This window comes from Erithacus rubecula, assembly GCF_903797595.1.
Source record: "Erithacus rubecula genome assembly, chromosome: 2".
Taxonomy (NCBI): Eukaryota; Metazoa; Chordata; class Aves; order Passeriformes; family Muscicapidae; genus Erithacus; species Erithacus rubecula.
The window spans coordinates 50,194,520-50,217,520 of NC_136685.1; the positions used below are offsets into that span (position 1 = coordinate 50,194,520).

Genomic DNA, 23,001 nt, shown 5'->3' on the forward strand with positions numbered 1-23,001 from the left:
TGTCAGCCTCCTCATATGAGAGGTGCTCCAGTCCTTCACCATCTTAATGCATCTTTGCTAGACTTGCTCTCATTTGTCCATGTCTGCTTTGTGCTGGGAAGCACAAAACAGGACCCAGCACTCCAGGTGTGGCCATAACCAGGCCTGGCAGGGGAAGGATCACTTCTTTCAAGCTGCACTCACTTTTCCTAACCCTTTTGCTATCCCCAGGATGCTGTTAGCTGCTTTTGCTGCAAAGGCACATTGCTGACTCATGTCCAATTTGTTCTCTACCAGAATTCCAGACCTTTTTCTGCAAGGCTGCCTTCCAGCTGGTTGATCCCCAGCCCCTACTGGGTTATTAAACCCAGCCTGCAGGACTCTTCATTGCCCTTTGTTGAAATTACTGAGACTCCTGTTGCCTTATTTTTTTTCAGACAAAGTCACAAATGATTGTATTCTTCAATGCAATTATCGAATTGCATTTCTTTTTGTATGGAGAAGGTTACAAGGGTTAATTTAGCCTTTCACTAGTCCGTCATATTAAGCACTAAAGACATAGATCCACAAGATATCTTGTCTTTTGCTGGGCATTTATGTTGTAACTATGTTCAGCTTTCTCCCTCAGTTTTTCATTTGGTGCTCTTCTGTAGTTCTTTGGAAAAAAAAGTAAGACATTATAGTCCTGTCCTCTTGGAAGATATTTCAGTTCTACTGAGTTTCTATGGAGCAGTTTTATCTGTAAAATTATCCACCAATAAACTCACTCCAGCCTAGTAGTTCCCCCAAATTTCTTTGCCATCCTTTCTTAAAATGTTATCAACTCTTATAAGACATAAACCTCCTCTGTTTTAAATGGTTAACGTCTCAACCCATGAATGGAATAATAACTATAGGGAGAGCTTATAAGGAAATGAAAATGCTTTGTTTGCTACCAAACATCTCCAAAAAGAAATGCTCCAGACACTCAGACTACTGTAAGCATCAATATGGCCTTGGCAAATAAATTACTAGAAGAGCTGGAAAATTAGAGGAAGCCCGTTCTATTTTCAAGTGCTGTAGTAGTGAAGTGATGTGAAATGTTTCAAAGTCAATATCTTTAGTGATTCCAACTGGGGGACTGGGAAGCCTTTGATGTGATGGAAAGTGGACCCATGCAAGGCTAACATTTAGGCTAGGAATCTGACAAAGCTCTTTCCAAAATGGCTGTCCATCTTTTGACCTCAGACAGAAATTTTCACTTGTAGAAAGGGAAAAGCTCATGAATTGTAGGCCAAAATCAAGAGAGCTGTAAGTGCTGGCTCCAAACAGCATGCTTTCTAGACAGGGCCCTGGACTTTTTTTTAAGTGGTGGCTGTCTTTTTAAGCCTTTTTAGGAAGGTTTTGGCATTACCCTGTTCTTGCATATGATATTTAATTAAGATCTGGGACAAGAACATTCAACATGGACTTGGCCTTTTCCTCCAGAGATAGAATAAAGATCTATTCATTGACTATGGGCTGAACTATGTGAGCAAGCTTTGTTCTGCTGATAGGAAACCTGAGGACAATTGCATATGTTTCAACAACTGTTGGGAACTTACCGTTTTACAGTTGGAATTTCTGCCAGGTGATAGTAAAATAGAAGGTAATAATTTGCACTGTATGTGTTTTAGGCTTATAATCTATGGCAGTCTTTATTAATATAGCTTTAAAAATATAGTAATGTGTTCTAAAGTTTCATAACTTTTTCAGTAAGTTGGATATAATTTGTGGACAGCCACAGTCCTACTGTGACTTCCAGGAATTAAGTAAACTGTGTTCCCACACACATGCTTCTTATGAGTGGTAGTAAAAGAAATGTGGGTGTTTGTTCATTGCAATGTGTAATCACCTTCTGACACTGTTTTAAATTTGCAAGTAAATGTAACAGTTGTGTAAGTGAAGAAATTGCATGTTGGCTTTAGCAAGTACTTTGCTTGTGGGTCTGTGCTATATGGAAGTAAAAGGAGCCTCTCCCTTCCACTGCCTTTGCTTCCTTTGCGTCAGATCAGGCAACCTTCATTCTGTCTTCAAAAAGAATTATTTTGATGCTTTTCCACATGTGTCTCTGGCCTTGAATTTGGAAGGGTAGAGTAATAAGGAGAAAGGACTTCAAGAAGTTAGCTTGATCTGTTCTCATTGTTCTTTGTCCAAAAGATGGATGTCTATTTGTTTGCATGAGAACCTTCAGCTAATAGAAATTCCACAGTAAGGTCAGGTGATCTGTTCCAGGTGTTCATTTTTCAGGGAAGAACCCACTGTAATTATCATGGGGCACCAGAAAACATATGCCTGTGTATTATAGTGATCTTTTCTGTGTGTATATCTAACTGCAAGGATGGAAAGGGAGGCCTGAATATAACTTTGAATCTCTGAAATTATGAGGATTAAAAATACCCAGGAAAGAATTAGTCGAAAAAAGGGGAAGGGAAGAGGAAAGAGAAGGGAAAGGAAATGAAAGGGTGGGGAAGAAAGGAGAAGAGAGGCTGGGATGTGTTTAATCTGCATAATTTTTTAATCTGATGTACAGTACAGTGCCCAAAGACAGGGTTACTGATACAGTTTAAGGTATCATGAACTGCCTGTAATGTCTTAAAATCATCTGTGTATCAGAAAACATTCTTTGGCTTTTCTACCTGCAGAATAACCATAGCACACCTTTTCCCCCCTATTCTATGCTACATTGCACAAATAATGCATTTCAAACAACTGTATCCCATATTTTTCTGAAATGTTTGAAGATTACAGGGCAGTACAGCCCAGAACATTTCTTGCCTTTGTCTGGCACCTTTCCTGACCTGTGGCTTTCTCCAGCCAATTGAACAGTGACCTTCCATGTGCTGCACACAGGTTTCTGCTGCAGCCTGCAGAGGTTCAGTTCCCTCAGTTCTCTCCTTCCTCTCTCTGTGGGAGAGGAACTACCTGGGGCATAATTCCTTAGATTTAGGTGTATGTACCCGTCCAAATGCCAGCACTGTCTCAGTTAACACTTAACATCCCTGGCAATGGTAAGGATGGCAAAAAATACTTCTGTCATTTGTCTTGAACTTGGAATGAATTTCAGGAGAGTACTAAAAAAAAAGCCTAAGGAAACAGAAACCCAAAATAATTCACAACAGCTTAGAGTTCATTTGTGGCAAAAATTACAATAAGAATGCTCTTAGAGAATGCTTTATCTACCTTTTATCTGTCATATGTGCATTTATCTCATTTGAGCATCAGCATAAATTAGTTAATGCTGGGCCGTGTTTCTCCCAGAAAATCAACAGAAAAATATTTTTGTAGCTGAGAGATTCTCAAGGATCCAGATGCTTTAGATCGATTGCAGAAAAGTCATTCTTAAAGCTAACTAATGGTATGAAAACTGAAAGGAAGTAAACTCCATAGGGCATGGCTTGTGCTACCAGGCTCTGCTCTACTGTATGGTTTTGTTGTTAATTGTTTGCATTCTGTTACATCTTCTGTAAGCCTTATCACAATCTCAAATGAATTAATTTTGCCAGCAAGCGTTGATGGAGAGGCATAATGCTGGATGAAGATGTCCTAAAAAGCACATGTATTAATTTTCCAAAAGATGAATTAAATTTCTTTATCTTTTACTGCAATACATCAAAAGTGCAGTTTGACATGCAAAATATAAATATTATATGTGTAGCCTACTTCTGTCAGCATTCCCTGTATTGCACCTGTGAATGAAGGTTACATTTAGCTCTGCCATGTGAAGGGCAATTCTGTACTGAGATGAGATGAGTATGATTGTCCTGTCATATCCTGCAGATGATGTTGGCTATTTAAATGTCTAGTTCTCTCTATATGGCTGCTGCTTGGCTGTTCTCTCTATAAGGCACTCATTCCTTCACATGTTGTGTTTTATGAAACAGTATCTCCTTATATTTCCTTTCACTGTCTGTAAAATCACAGTGAGATATATATATCTATAAGATCTGGTTGTCACAGAATAGCATAACCTAAATGTAGTATGTGACACTGTCAAGTGAGTATGCAGTCAAAATATGCTGCAAATCTACTTTGTTGAAATAGTATGTTACAGCACTGGAGATGTGAGTTATCTTTAAAGCTCCTTTTAATTATGTTGGGCATGTTATTGGAATATAACTGCAATATCAACATGTTTTGTGATAACCTCTGATAATCAGTTTTATAAATTGCTTCTGTTAAAGAAATAGCCTATTTTAAAATTTTAATTATTAATTGATGGATGAAATTCTTAGGTTAATGTCATATATAAGGTAATGTTCAAATGTTCACAGATGAGTGCTATTTACAAGTTTACAGTTGAGACAGCAGTTGCTATAACTTATTTGTTTAATCCCTTTTATCTATGAAATACATTATAAATATTTATTTTTAAGTCCTGAGTGAAAGCACAGAATATGACCCTTGTTAACCATTGCCAGCAGTTCTGTGCTACAGAGTGTTTTCAGATGCCATGAAACAGCAGGAATTCCTACTCTAATTGAATAAATCAAGTAGGCTGTTTATACTTTTGCTGATGCTACCTAATGTAATGCTGATGGTGCCTTCGTATGAATGTAAGGATGTATTTGTGTAAAAAATTCACTCCATGACTTGGATGGAAGGTACTCTTTCTTGAATACCTTAAATCTTAAACTATCTGAGTTTGTTTTTGCTGGAGTATTTCTGCCTATAAGTTTTGGGGTCACTGGTCTAATCTGAGCTGCTTGCTGACTGACCCCTACAATGCTGTCATCTGTCTCAATGAGGTGGTAGTCAGAAGTCACCTAAATATTGTGAGCAGTGGCTGCTGAAAGGATAAGAGTGCCCAGGTGTTGTAGATGACTTAGCATATAGAACACTTGGAGGACTTAAACCATACATAGAGTGCTTTTTCCAATTAATAAGTGTTTGTAGTCCTTACCTAGAATATCCAACTTTATTTCTGCTGATAAAGGTTTCTGAAAATTATGTCAGCTGTTCAGTGCATTAAAACAAAAGTACAAACTTTAGTGAGTTGCATGAGATGATGAAAACTACTTGGTCAGATGATTAATGTGCAGTACAACTGAGCAGATTTCCAGATGACAGAGAATATGTTGAAAAGATCATTGTTACCAGAGTGCTTGGCAAGATATCAAATGAAATAACTATGAGGATAAATATATCTGAGCCAAAATACAGTGCATCATACATCCAAATATCAACACAGCACTTAACTAACTACAGTGAGGCAATGTGCTCTGCAGAAAGATTATTTATGAAAAGGGCATAGTGATACATGTAATGATGGAGAGATGGGAATGGTCAGGGGGTTTGGTTTTTCAGCTATCAGAGAGCTCTGCTGAGATGCAAATTAATGTTTCTTGTCTTTGGTGACAGGTATTGCATGCTGTGCTCCATTTTCACCTGTGTTATTTTATTGTTTCTTATAGCTTGTCTTCAGCATTGCTGAAGGGAGAAGGGAACATGTCATAGGTCATTTTTGCTGAAGTTGGTGCTGAAAACAGACTAGTTGTGTAACAGTTTTAGCTGGATTTACACTCTTATGTAATGTCAAAAGTATTAGGAACACAAATGCAGTCTTCATGTCCTCCTCACTACTGGAGGATGTTTAGTTTATGGGATTTACAGAGAAAATATTGTTGGAATGTCAAAATCAGTGCCATTTCAGCCACTTCCCTGGAGATGTGCTCTGACCAATATAATGTTCAGACATATATAGGGGATTCTAATGTTTCTCAGTGAAATTTGGGTCTGTCTGCAGTCTGGAGCATTTTGGACTGTTCTCTAAATAGTTTTACATGGTGTGAAGGACTTGCAGTGAAAAGATAAGACATAGAGATATTTTATCATAAAGTTAAATATGCCTACAAATAAAATTAACTCCAAGGTGTAATTTCAAAAAAATCAGTTCAGAGGGATATCTGAAAAGTATTTTACTATTACATTCAATCTGTACATGAATAGATTGCTCTACAAAGGACCTTTTGGACTTGGCCTTAATTTTGTCATCAGCAAAATTCCACTTGTGCTGAATAGTTTAGGAAGCTTTAGCAAACTCTGTAAGACTTGTATGCCACAGGCAATAGAGTATTTGATTTTCTTCTTTTTCATAGGATCTCTTGCCAAAAAGCTATGTGATTATAGTTTGACTGTAGCATCCTTATTTTAGGGTCTCATCCCATTCTAGTTTATATGAGAGTGTATCTACTGTCAGCAAGAGAATGAAACACCTATTAAACTAGTTAAGCTAGAGGATGAGGCCTCAGTGAAATAGGAGTATTGCATTCTTGCTACGTCCAAGGACAGGCTGGCTAAGAAGAAAGGAGATCTGGTAAAAACCAGTCTTTTCCATCTTCTCTGCAGTGAACTAGAATAAATAAAACAAGCATAACCATTGCTTCTTCCTTTCTAATTATAATTTGTGTTCCTTCTGTCAGTGTTGCAATGTTTTAGCCTTTGTCATTCAACATTGTGCATGTGTTTGGTTCAGCTTATCTAACTGGAGGCTCCTAGAGATTTTGTTCCCTAGTCTTCAGTTGCTCCCTGTGGATTGCCTTGCTAGTTAGTGAAAACAGGCAAGCACCTTCATAGAAGGAGCCCTTTCATCTGGCAGTTTAAGAATGTGTTAGATCAGTAGGGTGTTGTGGCTTAAAAAAAAATAAATTTAAAAATCAAAATCAAAATATATTGTCTGAAAGAACAGAGTGTTATGTGGCCTCTGCCATCAAACCAGTGGTTTGTGAAAGTCCTGAATAGTGCACTTTCAGCAGCAGGTCCTGCTGGGGCTAAACCAATGTGACATACAATGTGATGTGCCATATTGCAAATGTTAATCTTATTTCCCCTCCTTCCTCCACAAAGTTATTACTTTCATATACATAATAATAAGGTGAAAATATCCTGTTGTAAGCACTTAGGCAGTAGGATTTTTTTTTTTTTTTGCCAATTGCCAGTGTTTTTTGGTACATGCTTGCAATCCTATAGTTTTTGTTCAAAGGAGAATGATAACCAGTGGAGTTGTATTTCTGAATTTTTCATGATCATTTCTTCTTGTCTGCCAACATACCACAGGATAGAAGACTGATTATAGTGTGCTCTCCTTTTGTTACTAGGTCAGTACTTCTAATTCTAAGCTTGTCTGCGTCACTGGGAGTATCAGATAATTTACTCAGAAGGAAGCTTCTGACATGCTCAGAGTTAGTTTAGTCAGCAGAAAATCATCTGTGCAGAAAAGCTTATTGATTACTCTAAGAATGCAAGTTAACTGTACTGAAGGGTCTGTATGGGTCAGAGCATGTATTCTGGATCAGTAAATTAAGCTGATTCTGTGTTTGAATCTGCATGCTATTAAGAAGTAAGCGGCATTTTTTTAAATACAGTACTACTAAGAATATGCATTCACTATCTAGGTTTCTACATCTTTCTTTCTCTGTCCTTCCCCAAATCTTCTTCCTTTAAAGAAATTTTAAAAAGTGAAAAAAAAAGGAAAATTGTGGAAACAGATTTGCCGATTGTTTTTCTATTTTAAATATCACAGAATCATTTTGAAGTGTATCTGTTAAATGTACCTAAATGTACCAAATGTATATGCTTGAAAGAGCAGAGCTCTATTTGTCCTGGTTCTTTTCTGTGCTTCAGACAGCAGATTTTGCCAGAAGGTCAGTGTCTGCTGCAAGAATACTTGATGTAAATATGATTTTCTGTAAACAGAAGTTGTATCAAACAAGTATTCAGCAAATCAGTGCATTCTGCTTTTAGCAGTGTGTATTGGCCCATCTGGGGGATGCAAGGGGGAAAGAGAGGATTGCTAAGTGTTGCTCTGGAGAGCCCCACACTTTGGAAGCTGTGCAGAAATGGGCATGCTCACCTATGTTTGTTTTGAGCTACAGTTACTGTGTTTCTAAACATTTCAATGGATGGGACTTGGAGGGAAATCAGTTGCAGAGATTCTAGTCTCTCTTTTTTTAATACTTATCACTATTTCTGTTCTATATTTTGCTTCCAGTTACAAGAAAACACACGAGACCCTGAGCCACGCCGGGCAAAAGGCAACAGCAGCTATCAGCAATGTAGGAACAGCTATCAGCAAGAAGTTTGGAGATATGAGGTATTGGCATCTGCTGCTTCTCTGGGCTTAGAGGACTAAATGTATAAATCATCTGTCAGCTCTTCCTTCTACATTAGTGTTTTAAAGGTTCAAGTAGTTTGTAGTTAGAGCATTTAATAACATTCATGTTTTTACTGAAAAGAAGGCATAATGATGACCAAAGATAGAATTTTTATGAGTCCTGTTTTTAAAAAAAAAAGTACAGTCAGAAATTCTTTTGTAAAAACTTTGCAAACTCAAGGAAATATGTAAGTAAAATGGAACAAAAAATTGATGTTTCATCTTTATTAACCCCATTAATATCATTAATATTCATATGTTGATGCTGGAGAAAAATATCTGAAGAAAAAAAGCCTACCTAGGATCTGTTTGTGATAAGACAAAAAAATATTTCAGGCTATTTTCAATCTTTTTTTTCTTTTTTTCAAGATGTACTGTTTTGTTCTGCAGTTGTATAAAAATGGATATGATGGAAGTAACAGGAGTTGAAGTCAGTAGAACTGTCACTTAAAGGCAACTTCAGTGTCAGGCTTTATATGTTGATGTATCTTTTAAAGTATTGGTCTTAAAGTTCCTCAGCATGAGAGCAGAAATTGTATACTGTAAACCAGTACTCCAGTTTTCATTAGTTAGTAGGATTACAGAACTTCTTGAGTGTTTGAAGGAGCTGATTTTTTGTGATAAAATAAACAGACATGGATAACTCTACAATATACTGTTATTTTGCAGAATTAGGGTCTCATTTATTAATAGTGCATATTATCCCATTGGTATCTACTGACTTTTGTTATTTTCTAATCTATGAAGTAACCATATCCTAAAATCTGCGTGTGCTGCAAATGACTGAAGCTTAGTTCATGGCAGCTAAAACTTTTTTCCCATTTTTATTTTTATTCTGGATCTTAAATCTTTAGAATCCCCCTTAATACCTACCTTTTTACATACAGCTTAATAAATCCTCTATAGAAGTACTAATGTTTTTGTAGGTGAAACTAAAACAATAAAATCTTTGTTACTGTGTCATCTGCTTTACAGTCTTTTTCCACATTTTAGTTCAAAATGGAAATTTAATCAGTGACTTGCAACCAGGGTATGAACATAACTAAGAATTTTTTACTTGATGCAGTTAAACATTCAGGAGTAGTATATGCATATCAAAGGATAGAAGAATAAGCAGGCATGCAATTGTATTTTCATAGTATATTTTTTTAGTGTTCAGAAATCTAAGAGCTGAAAACTTTCTAAAACATAAATTTGACTCTTCATTTAAAAGTTTCTTGAGAGTTTTTCTTCATTAATTATCATTATTTAGAATTTAACTTACATGAGCTTTTGAAATTCATAACACCTCATGTCTCCCTAGATGGATAAAAATTTATGAGGTAAATTCTGTGGTTCATTTGTTTGTCATTCGTTCCCTATTTGGAGTCTCCCTGGTCCTTTCTTTGGTGCCTTTTGGTTCTTCCGTTATGAGAGTGAGCGAGTTCTTCTGACCTTCATTTCACTCATTATTTCTTGTGGGTTTATTGTATTTCACTTCAGTTCCCTCTCTCTAGGCTCCAGTTGGATGAGCCACTTTGACAAGCCTTTTTGTTACCTTTGTTAATTCTTTCTGCCTTCCCTGCATCTATAGTTGTATTCTGTATTTTTGAAAAATGTATAAGATGTATGTGATGCATGTGGCACCAACATATTCCCTGTTTCATTTTATGTTCTTTCTTAACCCTTCCTCTTGTATAAAAGACAAGCCCACAGCTCAGCAAACAGGTCTTGTTGATGTTTCTGTGCTTTAGATCCTACAGCAGTGACCAAAGAGTTTCTGTGTGAATACCTTGAATGCTGGCTCTGGATTATAGAGGGAAGGATGACTTAGCAGTTCAGGATTTCTCAGGTCCTATTACTTGTGCTTTGCATATCGTGTGAGATCAACTGCAAAGGCAGAAATGTCTTCACTGAAATACAGCATGTTCATCCCTTAACATTACTGTTACCAAATGCCTTTGTCTTACCCATCAGTATCAGCCCTCATGCCCGTGGCAAACATGCTTCTGACATGGCAGATGGGAGGTGTTTATCCCATTAGCCCTTCACCAAGGGCTCAAAGCAGAGGCTGTCTCCAAAAGCATTTTGATTAATCAAAAAGCAGATTTGTAGTAGTTTTCTTTGATTGAACATAGTTGGGAATTTTTCAGGAAAATATGAACTATCAGCCCTGCCTTTTTTGGTGGATACTTGCTGTTTCAGTTAAGTTTTCAGTTAGGAGAGTTTTCTTGATAATGAAGCACCAAGCAATCTAGCCAGGTTCCACCCACAGTTATAGAGAGTGGCATGACTTGGACCTTCTGCATCTGTTGTACATCCTAAATCTAATAAGTGATGGTCAGCATGCTTCCCTCAGCAACAAAGCTGGCCTAAATTCTTAGCTGAGCTTGGCCAGGTGTAGTTCTGTGTGGGGTCATGTTACAAACCTTATCACTTGAATAACCTGATTATTAAAAACCTTCCCCCTCCCTTTCCCCCTGCCTGTTTGGGGGAGTAAACTGTAAAGAGGCAGGAATTTTCTGTGTCATTGTTGGCTTGCTTTTTTTTGCTAATCCAAATAATTTTATTTCAGTCCTCTAGTGTATGGATTATCACCACCCCCTCCCATAATGCCATTTTAAACAAACATCAGACTCTAGCTTAATTCTCTTGGTTAGGCATTAAGGCTGATAGCCACCAATGACATCCAGCTGCAAATCCCTGTTCTGCTTTCACTCAGAGCAGACACTTGAAATTGATTTCTAAAATCCAGATGTCATCATAATTCTCAGTATGTTCAGCAGCCTTACCCCCTGCCTGTGGTGATGGTGATTTTGAAAGGGTTTGCTGACAGACTGACTAAATACTGAAACCTGCCTTCTTTATGAAATAAAATTGTTTTCTATGTTGCCTGCTATGTCAGCTGTACAGAGCACTACATAAAACACATATTTCTGTTCTGAAGTTGTTGAGTCTTAATTTTCATCTTTTATCTCTAAAAATATTACTAAAATATCATATAACAGTAACTGGCCAGATAGACTCCCCTGGATGTGCTATTTTGCTATGTTAGCATTCAAGAAGATAAAATCTATGAGAAAAATGACAAAATTCCCTGTGTTTGAAAGAACTGATGCCACTGTTTGGGGACCAAATTATTTTCATGCAGCTGCTGTGCTTCTCTTTCATCCCCACCCCATCTTCCCAGTGTCAAAACCCTCTAATTCATTTTATGCATGAATAATCACCAACGTTTTACATTTTCTGCATTTTGTATTAATAATAGTGCTTGTAAGGGCTCTTTATGGCCATAATGTATCCAATTTAGTATTGTGTTTATAGAAATACAAAAAATGCATATAAAGTCAATGTACAGATACTTCTGCTTCAGGATACAAACTAGACACTAGCAATATAGCTAAGATAATAGATTATTCTTTAACAGGTCCTGTAATTAGTTATATACCATCAAGATTTTTTTTGCTCACATTGTCTCTTTTAATATTTCTCTGGTGTGGAAAGTTAAGAGGAAGAGGATAGTCCCAGGTCACTCACAGGGCATTGATCAGGGGCTCAGATCTCTCAGTGTCAGATATTGCACTGACATTTTAATGTGGCTCTTGCTAAGATGAGCACAGATATGATAGAGTTGACAGTCTTTATCTCTTTCTCCTTTTTGAAAATATTCAAACCTTAAAGTTTGAATATTTTCATGCTATATTGCTGGACTACTCTGCAGCTGTCTGTATGGATCTATGTTTTATCCCTGCTGATGACCATTTTAGAAACAAGTTGTGATACCAAGTGAGAGACTTTCTGGATTTTGGGTTGCTTTAAAAAAAAAAAAAAAAGAGAGAAAGAAAAACAAAGCTGTTAACACTACACTACTATATGCTCACTACCACATATGTTGCTGCTATTCAAGTAAAGGTATTTAAAGATTAAGCTAACAAAGGCATGCATGCAAATTAGGAAGTCAGCAGTTACATTTTGTATAGCTCCTTCATTCAGCAGTCTTGTAGGTTTTCTTTAATTACATGATCACACAGACCCCTTTCAAATTCAGTGCCTGGGATGAGCCAGCTCTCAAGATGAATAAAGGTAATTTAATGCCTCATTCCTGCCTGGAGTTGGAAGGCACTCCTGGAAAGACACAAAACACTGCAGGGAGAGACAGCCTGGGGGCATGACTGTGGCAGTTGAATGTGACCCCAGAGATGAGCAGAGAAGGTAGAGGAGGGGTGGAGGAAGGCAAAATTAATTCCTCTCCACAGGGGCAAGGGAAGTTCTGGGAAATATAAAGCAGATACTGGAGGAATGCATTAACCTGTTATTTTCTAAGCATCTAGAAGATAGCATGATGGCAAAAACATAAAAGGGTTTGTCAAGAACAATTATCTTGAAATGACAGCACCTGTCATAGAGGATAGATGGAAGGTAGGAGATGTGATAGAGCTTGACTTTGATAAGGCTGTCTGTACTGTTTTTGCAGAACTAGAGAAATACAGCTTAGGTGTTATTGCTTTAGCAGGAAGAGGGCATAGGGAATTGAAAATTATATCCAAAGAATGGATCTCAGTAGCTGACCATAATGTAGGATTTTGCAGGTATCTGTCCTGGGTCTGTTACCCATCAGCATTTTCATTGCTGGGTTAGATGAAGCTACCAGGATGGCATCACTTAGAGTTCCCATATGACTGCAGTGGCAGGGTATGCAAGCACTTTAGACATCAGGATTAAAAATCCACATTATTTTAAATTATAAAATTCAGTGTAGGAAACTGTGATGTGCTTTATTGACAAATGAGAAAAAATTTCAAAAGCAGATATAGGGAGCACTGACCAGGCAGCTCAGCAGAGAAGGGCTAGCAAGTCTAGCCTCATGGACCATAGGTACAGCTGAACAGTGGTTATTTCTGAAGGCTATGAAATCTGTCATTTAAAGTTTTTAGAAGCATTTGAGCCCAAACTCTTTTGGTGATAGTTCAGGTATGGTTGATCTGCTTTACCACTTTGGGTGTTGATTTTTTGCTATGTCTTTACTGTTGTGCCTTTTGGGGGTTTTGTTGTTTGTGGTGATGGAGTTTTTGCACAGCCTTTTAGGATTTCTGTGATTTAGGGATATTCTGGGCACTTAAAACTGCTGTCAGATCTGAATTCCTTCAAATGTTGTAGCTGTCATTCCTGAAAAAAATGCTATTCTCAAACCTTTCTGTCTTTTGATACCCCTTTTCATAAAGAAAATAGCAATACTCCCTTGCTTCAGAATATGATTTTGTAGGCATTTCTTTTGCTGATGGGTGAGGAAGTTGTTTTCTCTCACTTCCATGAACATTTGCCCCTTAATTTGTGCTGTTTTTTAGAGGTCTGCAGTAACAGAGATTTATGTCTTTATCATATGTCAAGTATCTGTGCTGGCATGGAAAAGGGGGTGGCTGTTACTGGGAGCCAGCATGTAGTAAAAGGGGAACAACAGTATTTCTTAAATGGGTCTAAGCAGAAATGTGTTGTGAAGACAAATCCTTGAACATTTGAGAAGCTCTAGTATACGTGATGATGTGTATAACCTTGTACATAAACCTGAAGAGGTCAATGCTTTTCTTTGGAGCAAAGTATGAACATTGCACAGTAAATAATGTATCACACCCCACATTGAGAAAGAATGTGAAAAATACGTATTTGAAGAGATGTTCATTAAGTGTGCACCACCTCTCTGGCTCACTGCATGAGGCAGGTGTTCCCTTGAAGTGGTCTGTAATTAAAGACTACATCAGTAACACAGATGAAGGAGAGGCTTGTCTGCCTCATCAACTTTGGAACATTAATGACACCCTTTGAATATTGTATATCAGTGTGTCTCTCCCAGTTCTGCCTTAATTAAGTTTCCTCTGAGGTGGAACACAGTGTCAAAGTGTTTCAAGAATTATTTTCAACAAGGAACAAGTATTTTAGAAAATGTCATTTTAGGAATTAAAAACTCCTTATTTTTTCCATAACCTTTTTCAACTGAGAGATGATTAAGGAATTCAGACGGGGGAAAAAATCCCCATTTGCTCTTACGTGCATGTAAAATTCCAGTTCACCTATACTTTCTCTTTAATGATACTAAGGGTGACTATGAGGAGGGAAATCAGTTAGCATTGTTTAAATCTGTTCTAATGAAGAGAACACAAAATTTAGTAGACAAAACTTCTGCCTTTCAATGTATATAGAATAGGTGACTGCATAGTGAAGGACTGTCTGAAAATTTTTGCTTTGGAGGAATCTGAACTGATCCACATTCTACTGAGAATTCCAGCATCAAGATTTGAATGCAAATTACTTTATTTTTCTCCTTGGGCAGTTTGATGTGCTTCATAGATGTTTATATTTATTTTTGTTACCTTTTCCTAATACTTTTAACTCTTGCTTTTCTTTTCTTGTCCATCTGCCACAGATCGCATTCAATTAGGTAAGACACATTACTCTCCTTGAATTCTGCCTCTGTATTTGACAGGATTTGTTTTATGGAGTGCAATGCAGTAACCTCTTTCCTTTCAGCATCATTATATAGAAAAAAGCATATGCTGCTTAAACTGTTATGCCTAATTTTTACAACATGGTGAGTGTAACAAGAAAAGGATTGGACTAAGTGTTTGCCTTGAGTAGCTTAGTCTCAAATGCAAATAATGGGCACATTCAAAAGATGCTGGTCTTAGGAAAACCTACTTATATATAATCCCATTCCCTCAACCATATTCTTGCTGTCAGAGGTTTGAACATGAACAACAAACAGTAAAAATTCTATTCAGTTGAGTTTTGTAAAGATTATATGAAGTATTTAATTACTACCTCTTAAACAGAGCAGAAGTATCTTAGTCATGATTCTTTTAAAGTCTTGAGTCTTGGGGAAATTTCCAAGTTCTGAAGATGATAAAAGAGTTCTTTATATTTATAATTTGAGTTTATTGATTCTGTAAAGCACTTGAATATATGATTAATTAGAAAATAATTTTATGTGTGTCAAATATTGTATAAGCATTCTGGCTTTACATCAGTTCACCCTGAAGAGAGACTGAACAGCCCTGAATGCCTTGCAAGTCCCTCTGGCCTTGTAGCATCTTCAGTGCACTGAAAAGCTCAAGAGCATTTTTCCATTCAGCTAAGTTATCTTAACAAGGACTCTAACATCACTGAGTAAATTTCAAAGCACAGCATAGATTTACCTTCTTAACTCACTCTGACACAAAACTGAAATGTAATATTTGTCAATCTTTGTCATGAAGGATCTCTTCTCGGCAATGATCACTATCACAGACATGTCTTTAAAAAAAGCTTAATGTTTCCGGCTTCTACTAAAAGAAGATTTAGCACTGTTTCTATAGCTTGTATTCTTATCTCTTTAGAGAAATTAAAATATGAACTCAAAAAAATAAGCACTTAATATTTGGATTGTCTGTCTTGTGCCATCTCTCAACTGTGTGAATTTAATCTTCTGACTTAAACGTTCATATTTGGAATGTTTTGCTATTAGAAGAGGAGCAGTCTATGCTGAAATACTTCCAAACTCTATTTTTGCCTATTTGTTGTGGGTTGCACAACTAAAATGGCAAGGATGCTTGCTTAATTTAATGAGGACTGTTAAAGATTTGTTGCATTTGTGAAATGTTTGGGCTAATCCTTCATATGTCTTAATAATTACATGAAAAATTGAACAGGAAACATTAGCATTGTCTGCTGTCAGTTCTCGTCTATCTGATCTTAGCAGAAGCTTTAAAATATATACAACAGCAAACAATTTGTATTATATCTCACTATTCCACCTGCTTGCCAAATTTCCCACTTTCCCTCCCTTCCCCATCCCCATTTCTGAGTCTTTAATCTGGAAAAACAAATCTATATATAGACTCAGTGCTGGTCTGATGTTGTATAGTTTAAAGCAAACACATGTGCTATTTGTATGAGAGCTTTCATTTTTTAATGCTATAATCATGTTTTGCTTGCAGCCGTGTTGGTGATCCTTACAGTAAAGCTCTCTCTGTTCTCAGTCAGACCAGGCTGCAGCTGTCAGTCCACACTGAAAGTAGCAATGCAGGGATTTTTGATAAAAGACAAACTCTTGCATCATCACTTAAAGTGCACAGACCTAAATGTGCTTATGGGAAGTTCTTAAGCTTCAGATAAATATTCTTATATGGACCAGGCTTGGTGCTTCACAGCAGCAGGGAACAGGGATGTCAAAGCAGAGTTGGTGTCTCAGGTGGGAGAATTTGGCTCATGTAAATCAAGCAGTCAGTGTGTGTGGCATCTGCAGGTCTAAAGGTGTGCAGCATGATTTGGGGATCTTTGAGTAATGCAGAGGCGCCATCCTCTGCTTGCAACCTTCCAATACTCCTGCTGCTGGGAAGTCTGGGGAGGGAAGTGTCACAAGGAGAGCTGGACAAGAGCTGTGGAAAATAGGGAAAATAGCTTTGTAGCTTTGGTAAAGTTGAGGAGTGAAGGAGGAAGTGAAATGTCCTGGAGAGGTGTGGAGAAGTGAGAGTGCTGCCTCTCTGGTTGAAAAAACCTCTTGTTTAAGTAACCAGTTGTGCAGGAGCCTTTTGAGATTGAGAGTTGGCAGAACCAGCTGTGCACAAACCTGGAGTGTATCCCTCCTGCCCAACACAGGGACATGGAGGTGGCCCCCTGTGCCCTCTCACGTGTCTCTGGAGATAACTAGGGTCTGCACCATTTAAATGAATTTTGCTAGGAGCTGTTTTGCATCATTCTTTTGAATGATGAACACCCCATTGGTGTTCAGTTGACACGAGAATGTGGTGGTAAGATCTTTAGTGCTGAGAGTAAGCTGGAGTTTGACAAGCCCTTTCCATAAGGAGAGGAAGAATACCAGCACTCTTGAAAATTTGTATATGTACATTTAAAGATAAGTTTAAAAAATGCATTATAATCATAATGGAAATTGGATTTTACAGCTTTCTTTTCTTATGTTTTGCTTTCATCCCACAGCTATTCTATTCGCCATTCCATAAGCATGCCTGCAATGAGGTAATGTGCTACACACATTCTATTTGCTATGGTGATGTTCAACAGAGTAATGAGGGGGGATTTGCATACTTTGATCCTGATCCTGAAGTTTTTAGTTGGATGAGTAGTCTCACTTCAATCAATTAAGGTTATTCATGTAGATGTAGATAGGGCTGCAGGACAGGCTAGCTGTGGGTTTGGGGTTTTTTTTCATTTTAATTGTATTAACTGCTTAATCTCTTGTACAAGCCTTTGAGAGAATGAAGCAGTTCTGAGATGTATTTGGGTTGTTATCAGGTTTGTATTACTGAATCTGAAATTCAGTTGTTTTGCTGTCTCTAGAACATCATCCAAAGCCCATTAACGTCAGAGATGCTTTCCACTCCAACAGGCTTTGGATGATGCTCCTATGGAGGGATTTTACATGAGTGCTTTCATATTTTAATGGCTATAATCATGCTTTACTTGACTTCAGCCAAATATTGACGTCTGTTCAAGTAAAGCTCTGACTGTTTTCAATAAAATTAGTATCCAGCTTTCTTTTTACTTCCTTGGCCTCTAAATACATGATTGTCTCCACTCTGTGCCAAGCATGCATGAAAAACAAACTCACAACTAAATGATGGATGCTAATTCATTCAACTTCAGCAGGTGGGTAGTTTAAGGCAAGCATTAATGGATGTGACCTATGGACCAAATATAAATTATAAAACTCAGCTTATCTCTCCTTTTGACCCTTCTTGCCCTATGAAAAATTTGTCAACTGAATAACAGAAACTAAATAAGCATTATTTTTTCAACTGGCTTCTGTTTGGCCTTCCCTAAATTGGAGTAATTTTAACTCAGCCTGATGAGGAATATGATATAAATGTATTTGCAGAACCAGAAACTGTGCTGGACATCAGTGCCTGAGCTTCAGAGTATTCACTAATTATGAAGCACAATGTATGCTGTAAATGAGCTCTCAAGTGCCAAGCAAGGAGCAGAGAACCAGAAGAAGATCCCCTTTAACCACTGTGGGCTTGCCCAAGTCTCCTTTGTGCTGGGTGAACACACAAAAAAGCTTGGCTTAGTCAGAGAGGCACCTTAGGAACACAGTCTCTCTAAAGTCTGTCTTTGAAAGCAGCAGTCACAAAATCACAGGGGAGAGCAGGGCAGGATACCTCATAGGCATTTGGGATCCACTTCCCATGTGGTGCTAATCTTCTTCCCAGCCTTAGGACAGCTCATCAGCTGAAAAAAAAATTTATTTTACAGCAACAATACAAATTGATAAAGCCATAGAAAAGCAGCATTACAGGTAGCATTGTCTGGTTGTTCTTCTAAGAACATGACAAATGTGTCATAGAGTAGGCAGGCCAGTTATCATTTGGTTTCAATTACTAGGCAGGTTCTGCTTTTGAAAATTTGTAGCTAAAAAATACTCATCCTATTACCATAATTGGATTTGACTGACAGAGCACAAGTGAGTGTTCATAGCCCTGTGCTGCCAGCCAGCCTTCATTCTGTGCAGGCAGTGTTGCCTGGTAAGAACTGATCAAATTGTGGAGTTATCCCATGATGTTGGCAACTGACTTTTTCCTCCCTTCAACATTTTTTCTCCTAGGAATTCTCCAACTTTCAAATCTTTTGAGGAGAAGGTTGAAACCACTGTCACAAGCCTTAAGGTAAAGGTTAGGGGCAGAGTTTTCATGTCTGTGTGTGGTAAAGTGTGACAGCTTAGTTGTCCTTATCATTTGTACAGGAGATTGATTGAATTGGTTGTTCCACCAAGAATTTTGTGGTAGTGCAAGAGCACTAATGGAAAATGAAGGCAACATGCAAAGATATTGCTTTCCTTTGCTTTGTTGCTAAGAAATTATTTCTGGTGCCTGCCAAAGTAAGCAAGTGGTCTCAGAGATGCCAAAAATAGTGGTGGTAAGGAGTAAGGAGGAAAGGACCGTTCCCAGTCATCTCAATGTGTCATTCAGAAATAGAAAAAGGTAATTCAAACTGCACAGCTCTGAAGACCATTTCCTCTCACAGTGAGCTGCTTGAGGAGCCTGATCTTATTTTGTTGATTAAGCAAAGGTATTCTAGAGGAGAGCATTTGTCATGCCAGCTCAGCATGTTGTGTGCAGAGTGCTCTTAGATTATCCTTTAAGAATTCTGTAATTAAGCAGGACAATACAGTAAGTTTTGAGTCTGAAATAATCCTCCACATCTCATGAAACCTTCATTGTCTGTCTTTATGGGCAAACTCAGTAACATCTTCTCAAAATATTTTCTTGGTGTATTTTCTTTCTTTCCTTTTCTTGTGCAAATGGGGAAGGGAAGCTGGATAATGGATCTAGGGTGCCACAGGGTAGACTGCAGACATTGCTCCTCCTTTTTCCTGCCTCTGTTCCAAGGCTTGCAAGATTAGGAATACCAGAGGATGGGGTGCAGGAGAAATCACGGAGTTACCCTTCAATTCTGGAGTTTTGTTGTGGTCTCAAAAAGTGGGGAACTACCCAGAGAGGTCCCTGAAAAAAGAACAGCAGTAGTCTTATCTTTGCAACCCCCATATCAGCCACAAATCTTCAGTGATCCTACAGTGTTCTGCAGTTTGCCACACCGATGTTCAGGTTTCATAACATTTAGAAGTCAAATTTCAAATTAGATTTTATTTGCTCTTGGAGTTTGCACTTTGGGTTGCAGTATTCTTGGGAGAGCATACTAGTTAATTTTCCCCTGTAAATCAAACAGGACCAGGGTGCCCCATTCTTTTCAACTTTTCTGAAAATCTGAACTCTGATGAATTAAATGTTTTATTGGACTTTCAAGCTAGGTAAGCTGCTGTGCTAGCTAAAGAATCAGGATTACATAGGATTAACCCTTTGGAAACTTAGAACACAAAGTTCATTTAATTAAAATAATCTTCCTAAGCATTCAGTGGCTAAGAGGTTGAAAAAATGCCAGTATGTCTTTGAGTTCTGCTGCAATTCTAGGATGGAGTAAGAGATTTTGCCCTATTTTCAGGCTTGAATCAACTTGGAGTGGGCAAATCAGCAAGCAAAGCCACAAGATAATATTCTCTTATCAAGACAACCTAGTCACAAGAGCTTTGTCTCTTTGTCACTTAGTCTTGATCATTTCCAAATCTTTAGCTACAGCTCTATCTTTGTTAGGCATCTTTGTTAGGAAACTTCTTTTTCAAATATTTAGTCTTACTGATTTTTATTTTTAATAGTTATTACAAATTCAGTGACCTGAAGCATTCTGGATATGTAGATATGCAAGCACATTGGATAAGTTTGATTGTTGTATTTAGGTCTCTCTTCCCTGCCTTCCCCCATGAAAATGCTGCTGGCAGTTTTTTATACAATGATCTAGGCAGCTACAAGTGCTTGAAGGGATTCAGGTTGCTGTTTGTCCTTTGGTTACTACATTCCTTCTGCTGTCCAAAATCCCAGTATCGTTTATGTATTTTGTGAGCAGCTGTGTTGCCATAGCTGGCATGTAGGCCAGCCAGCAAATGAACCAGTTTATTTTAGTATCCCTTATCCAGTTTGCATAGAATTGGAAAAAGAACAGTGAAACCACTGTGAGCTACTCAGCTAAACAACCACGTTGAGTATACTGCTAGGGTCTAGGAATTGACCTGGGATGTACTTAGGGACTGGTTCCTTTAAGCATATGAGACATGCCACTGTCAGATTTTATCATGGTAGCCTAGTTTAGAAACTGTGAAGTAGTTACTTTATTTGACTGGTTTTATAGCTATTGTTCTAAGGAAAAACCCATCCCTATGTGTTCTCTGCCTGAACAGTTCCCTGCTCTCCTTGACCATGGGGTGGATTGGAAATGGGATTTGCTTCAGTGTGAGCAGAGGAACTTGCTGTTCTCTGTTTGCCTTATTTCAGACCAAGGTTGGTGGGACAAGCAACACAGGAGGCAGTTTTGAAGAAGTTCTCAGCTCTACAGCCCATGCCACTGCTCAGAGCTCCCTTGCTGGCACCCGAGTCCCTGAAAGTGAAGAAGAGCTTCAGTGTTAAACAGCAGGCACTCCTGAGCCCCACATGCCTCTCTTCAGAGACTTGCCCAGACAGTGATTTTCAGTTCTCCCTCACCACACAACTTGTACAACAAGGTTTTGTCAGCTTTGGAAAGTTGCCATCCTGGCCTTCTGTTGGAGAAATGTTTCCTGTCCCTATTTCTATTTTTGATGGGCCTTTTTATCACCAGGTACTTTGTACATCATCAAAAACACATGCAAGTCATTGGCTATAATGCACTAAATTCTGTGTTAAATGACTAAATAGTTTTCAGTTACATGTAACTTCCCTCTAACAACCTCCTAGGCACTGCTTCTTATTTATTTTGGTTTACTCTTTTCTATCTGTTGGTTTCTGCTTCCCTCTCATTGCCACATCAGACAGATGGACCTAGAGCTGTGCAAAGCAATTGCCAGCAGTAGCCCATACACCAGCTGTCTACAATCCATACCAGGTCCCCTTTGCTCAGGACTGTCTGTACATCATCTATTACAGAATTAAAATCACTTACAGTCACAAAAAGCTGTTTCTCCTTCAGCGGTACAGTCTGGCATTGCCCTACACCTACTAGGCAGCAGAGTTAAGGAGGGCAGGAAGAGACACCTGGTTATTCATACATAAACAACCTATCACAGCTTCCAATTTCAGATGGCCATTTTGGCTGGAAAAGTTTCAGTTTCAAAATATGTTCCATTGCTTGCTCTCTTTGTTTTTAAGACGTGGCAGTGAAATTATTTTGAAAATCGAGTGGAAGAAATCTCTAATATTTTTGCCTCTGTATCTTCCCCTCAAAACCGAGGGAAGATATATTTATGAGCCTCTGTCACAAGATACAGCCTTAAGTGAAAGAATACAAACTCAACATTTGGCTTCAGATGTGCCATAGGTTAGAGAGCCCATGCCTTCAGAGCTGCTAGCATAGACCCCCGTTACCTGACAACGCACAGGACCAGTGAGACCTTCACTTTTGGTGTCAGATTTTGTTGTGCTTCGCTCCAGGATGTAATTCCACCAACCGCATTATCTCTGCTCAGTCACCAAGAGCCAGACGTCTCGCAGCTTTGATGCAGCATGTTTTCTGAGTTGCATTCTTTTACCTGTTTTCTAAGGAAAGAGCAGCACATTTGTGACACTATCTTGCTATAGTGAGCAGTGTCAGTCCGCACGTTGCGTTGCTCAGCTCACGGCGCACCCAGGCGGGCACAATGTTACCATTAAGCAGGATGGGAAAGAGCCTGGCTGCTTTGACAATGGACGCGTTTTTGAGCACACGCCAAAGCTTCAAATCAGTGTTAGTGAGTTTGACGTTACAGACTGCTTAACATTTTGTGAGAAAACGTGGCTTTAAGTGATTTTCAATTTTTCTCGTGTGGCTTTTGTTAGTTTTTACAAAGTTGAAAGTCCTTTTGTAATGTTCTACTGGACATAAGTTAACCTTGGACATTTATAGCACTTGCCTCTTTAGTGTGATTTTTAGCATGGAAGCAAATCTAATTGTTTTTCTAGTATTCTTGTAACAATTTTCTAGTTTATTTTACATGGTTTTGTGCATAAATGTGAATTTATTTAAAATGGAAGATATTAATTGGTAACTTAGTTTGTGTAAATTAAGTTCTTGATATTCTTATTAAAAATAAATTTCTCTCTTACCCTTTGTGATATTTTAATTCTGTGTTTACCAGCAGAACTCAGCAATGTAGTGGAAGGTGCCCCTGCCACTGGAAAGGGAGCTGGTTCCTCCCAACTCAAACCACCCTGTGATTACTGTGCATGGGGTTCCATGCTCTGTCCCCTCTATCTCCTGCAGAATGGAGAAGCCTCCTGGTGCACTCTAGGAATAGACTGTTCCTGCTTAGGGTGGTATTTGTGCTG

At 38.2% G+C, this 23,001-nt stretch overlaps 1 protein-coding gene across 6 annotated transcripts in view; it reads left to right on the forward strand.

Annotated features, from left to right (window-relative positions):
• TPD52L1 (TPD52 like 1) overlaps positions 1-22,784 on the forward strand; it is a 51,614-nt gene extending 28,830 nt beyond the window's left edge. For 4 of the 6 annotated variants that reach the window (XM_079298109.1, XM_079298107.1, XM_079298105.1 and 1 more), the window contains exons 4-8: positions 7,988-8,089; positions 14,547-14,561; positions 17,096-17,134; positions 18,720-18,780; positions 20,998-22,784. In XM_079298109.1, coding sequence (XP_079154235.1) covers positions 7,988-8,089; positions 14,547-14,561; positions 17,096-17,134; positions 18,720-18,780; positions 20,998-21,129 — 349 coding nt within the window. In that variant the 3' untranslated portion in view covers positions 21,130-22,784. The remainder of the gene's footprint in view (positions 1-7,987; positions 8,090-14,546; positions 14,562-17,095; positions 17,135-18,719; positions 18,781-20,997) is intronic. The other 2 variants (XM_079298108.1, XM_079298106.1) reach the window with 1 other exon arrangement.
• The last annotated feature ends 217 nt before the right edge of the window (positions 22,785-23,001 follow it).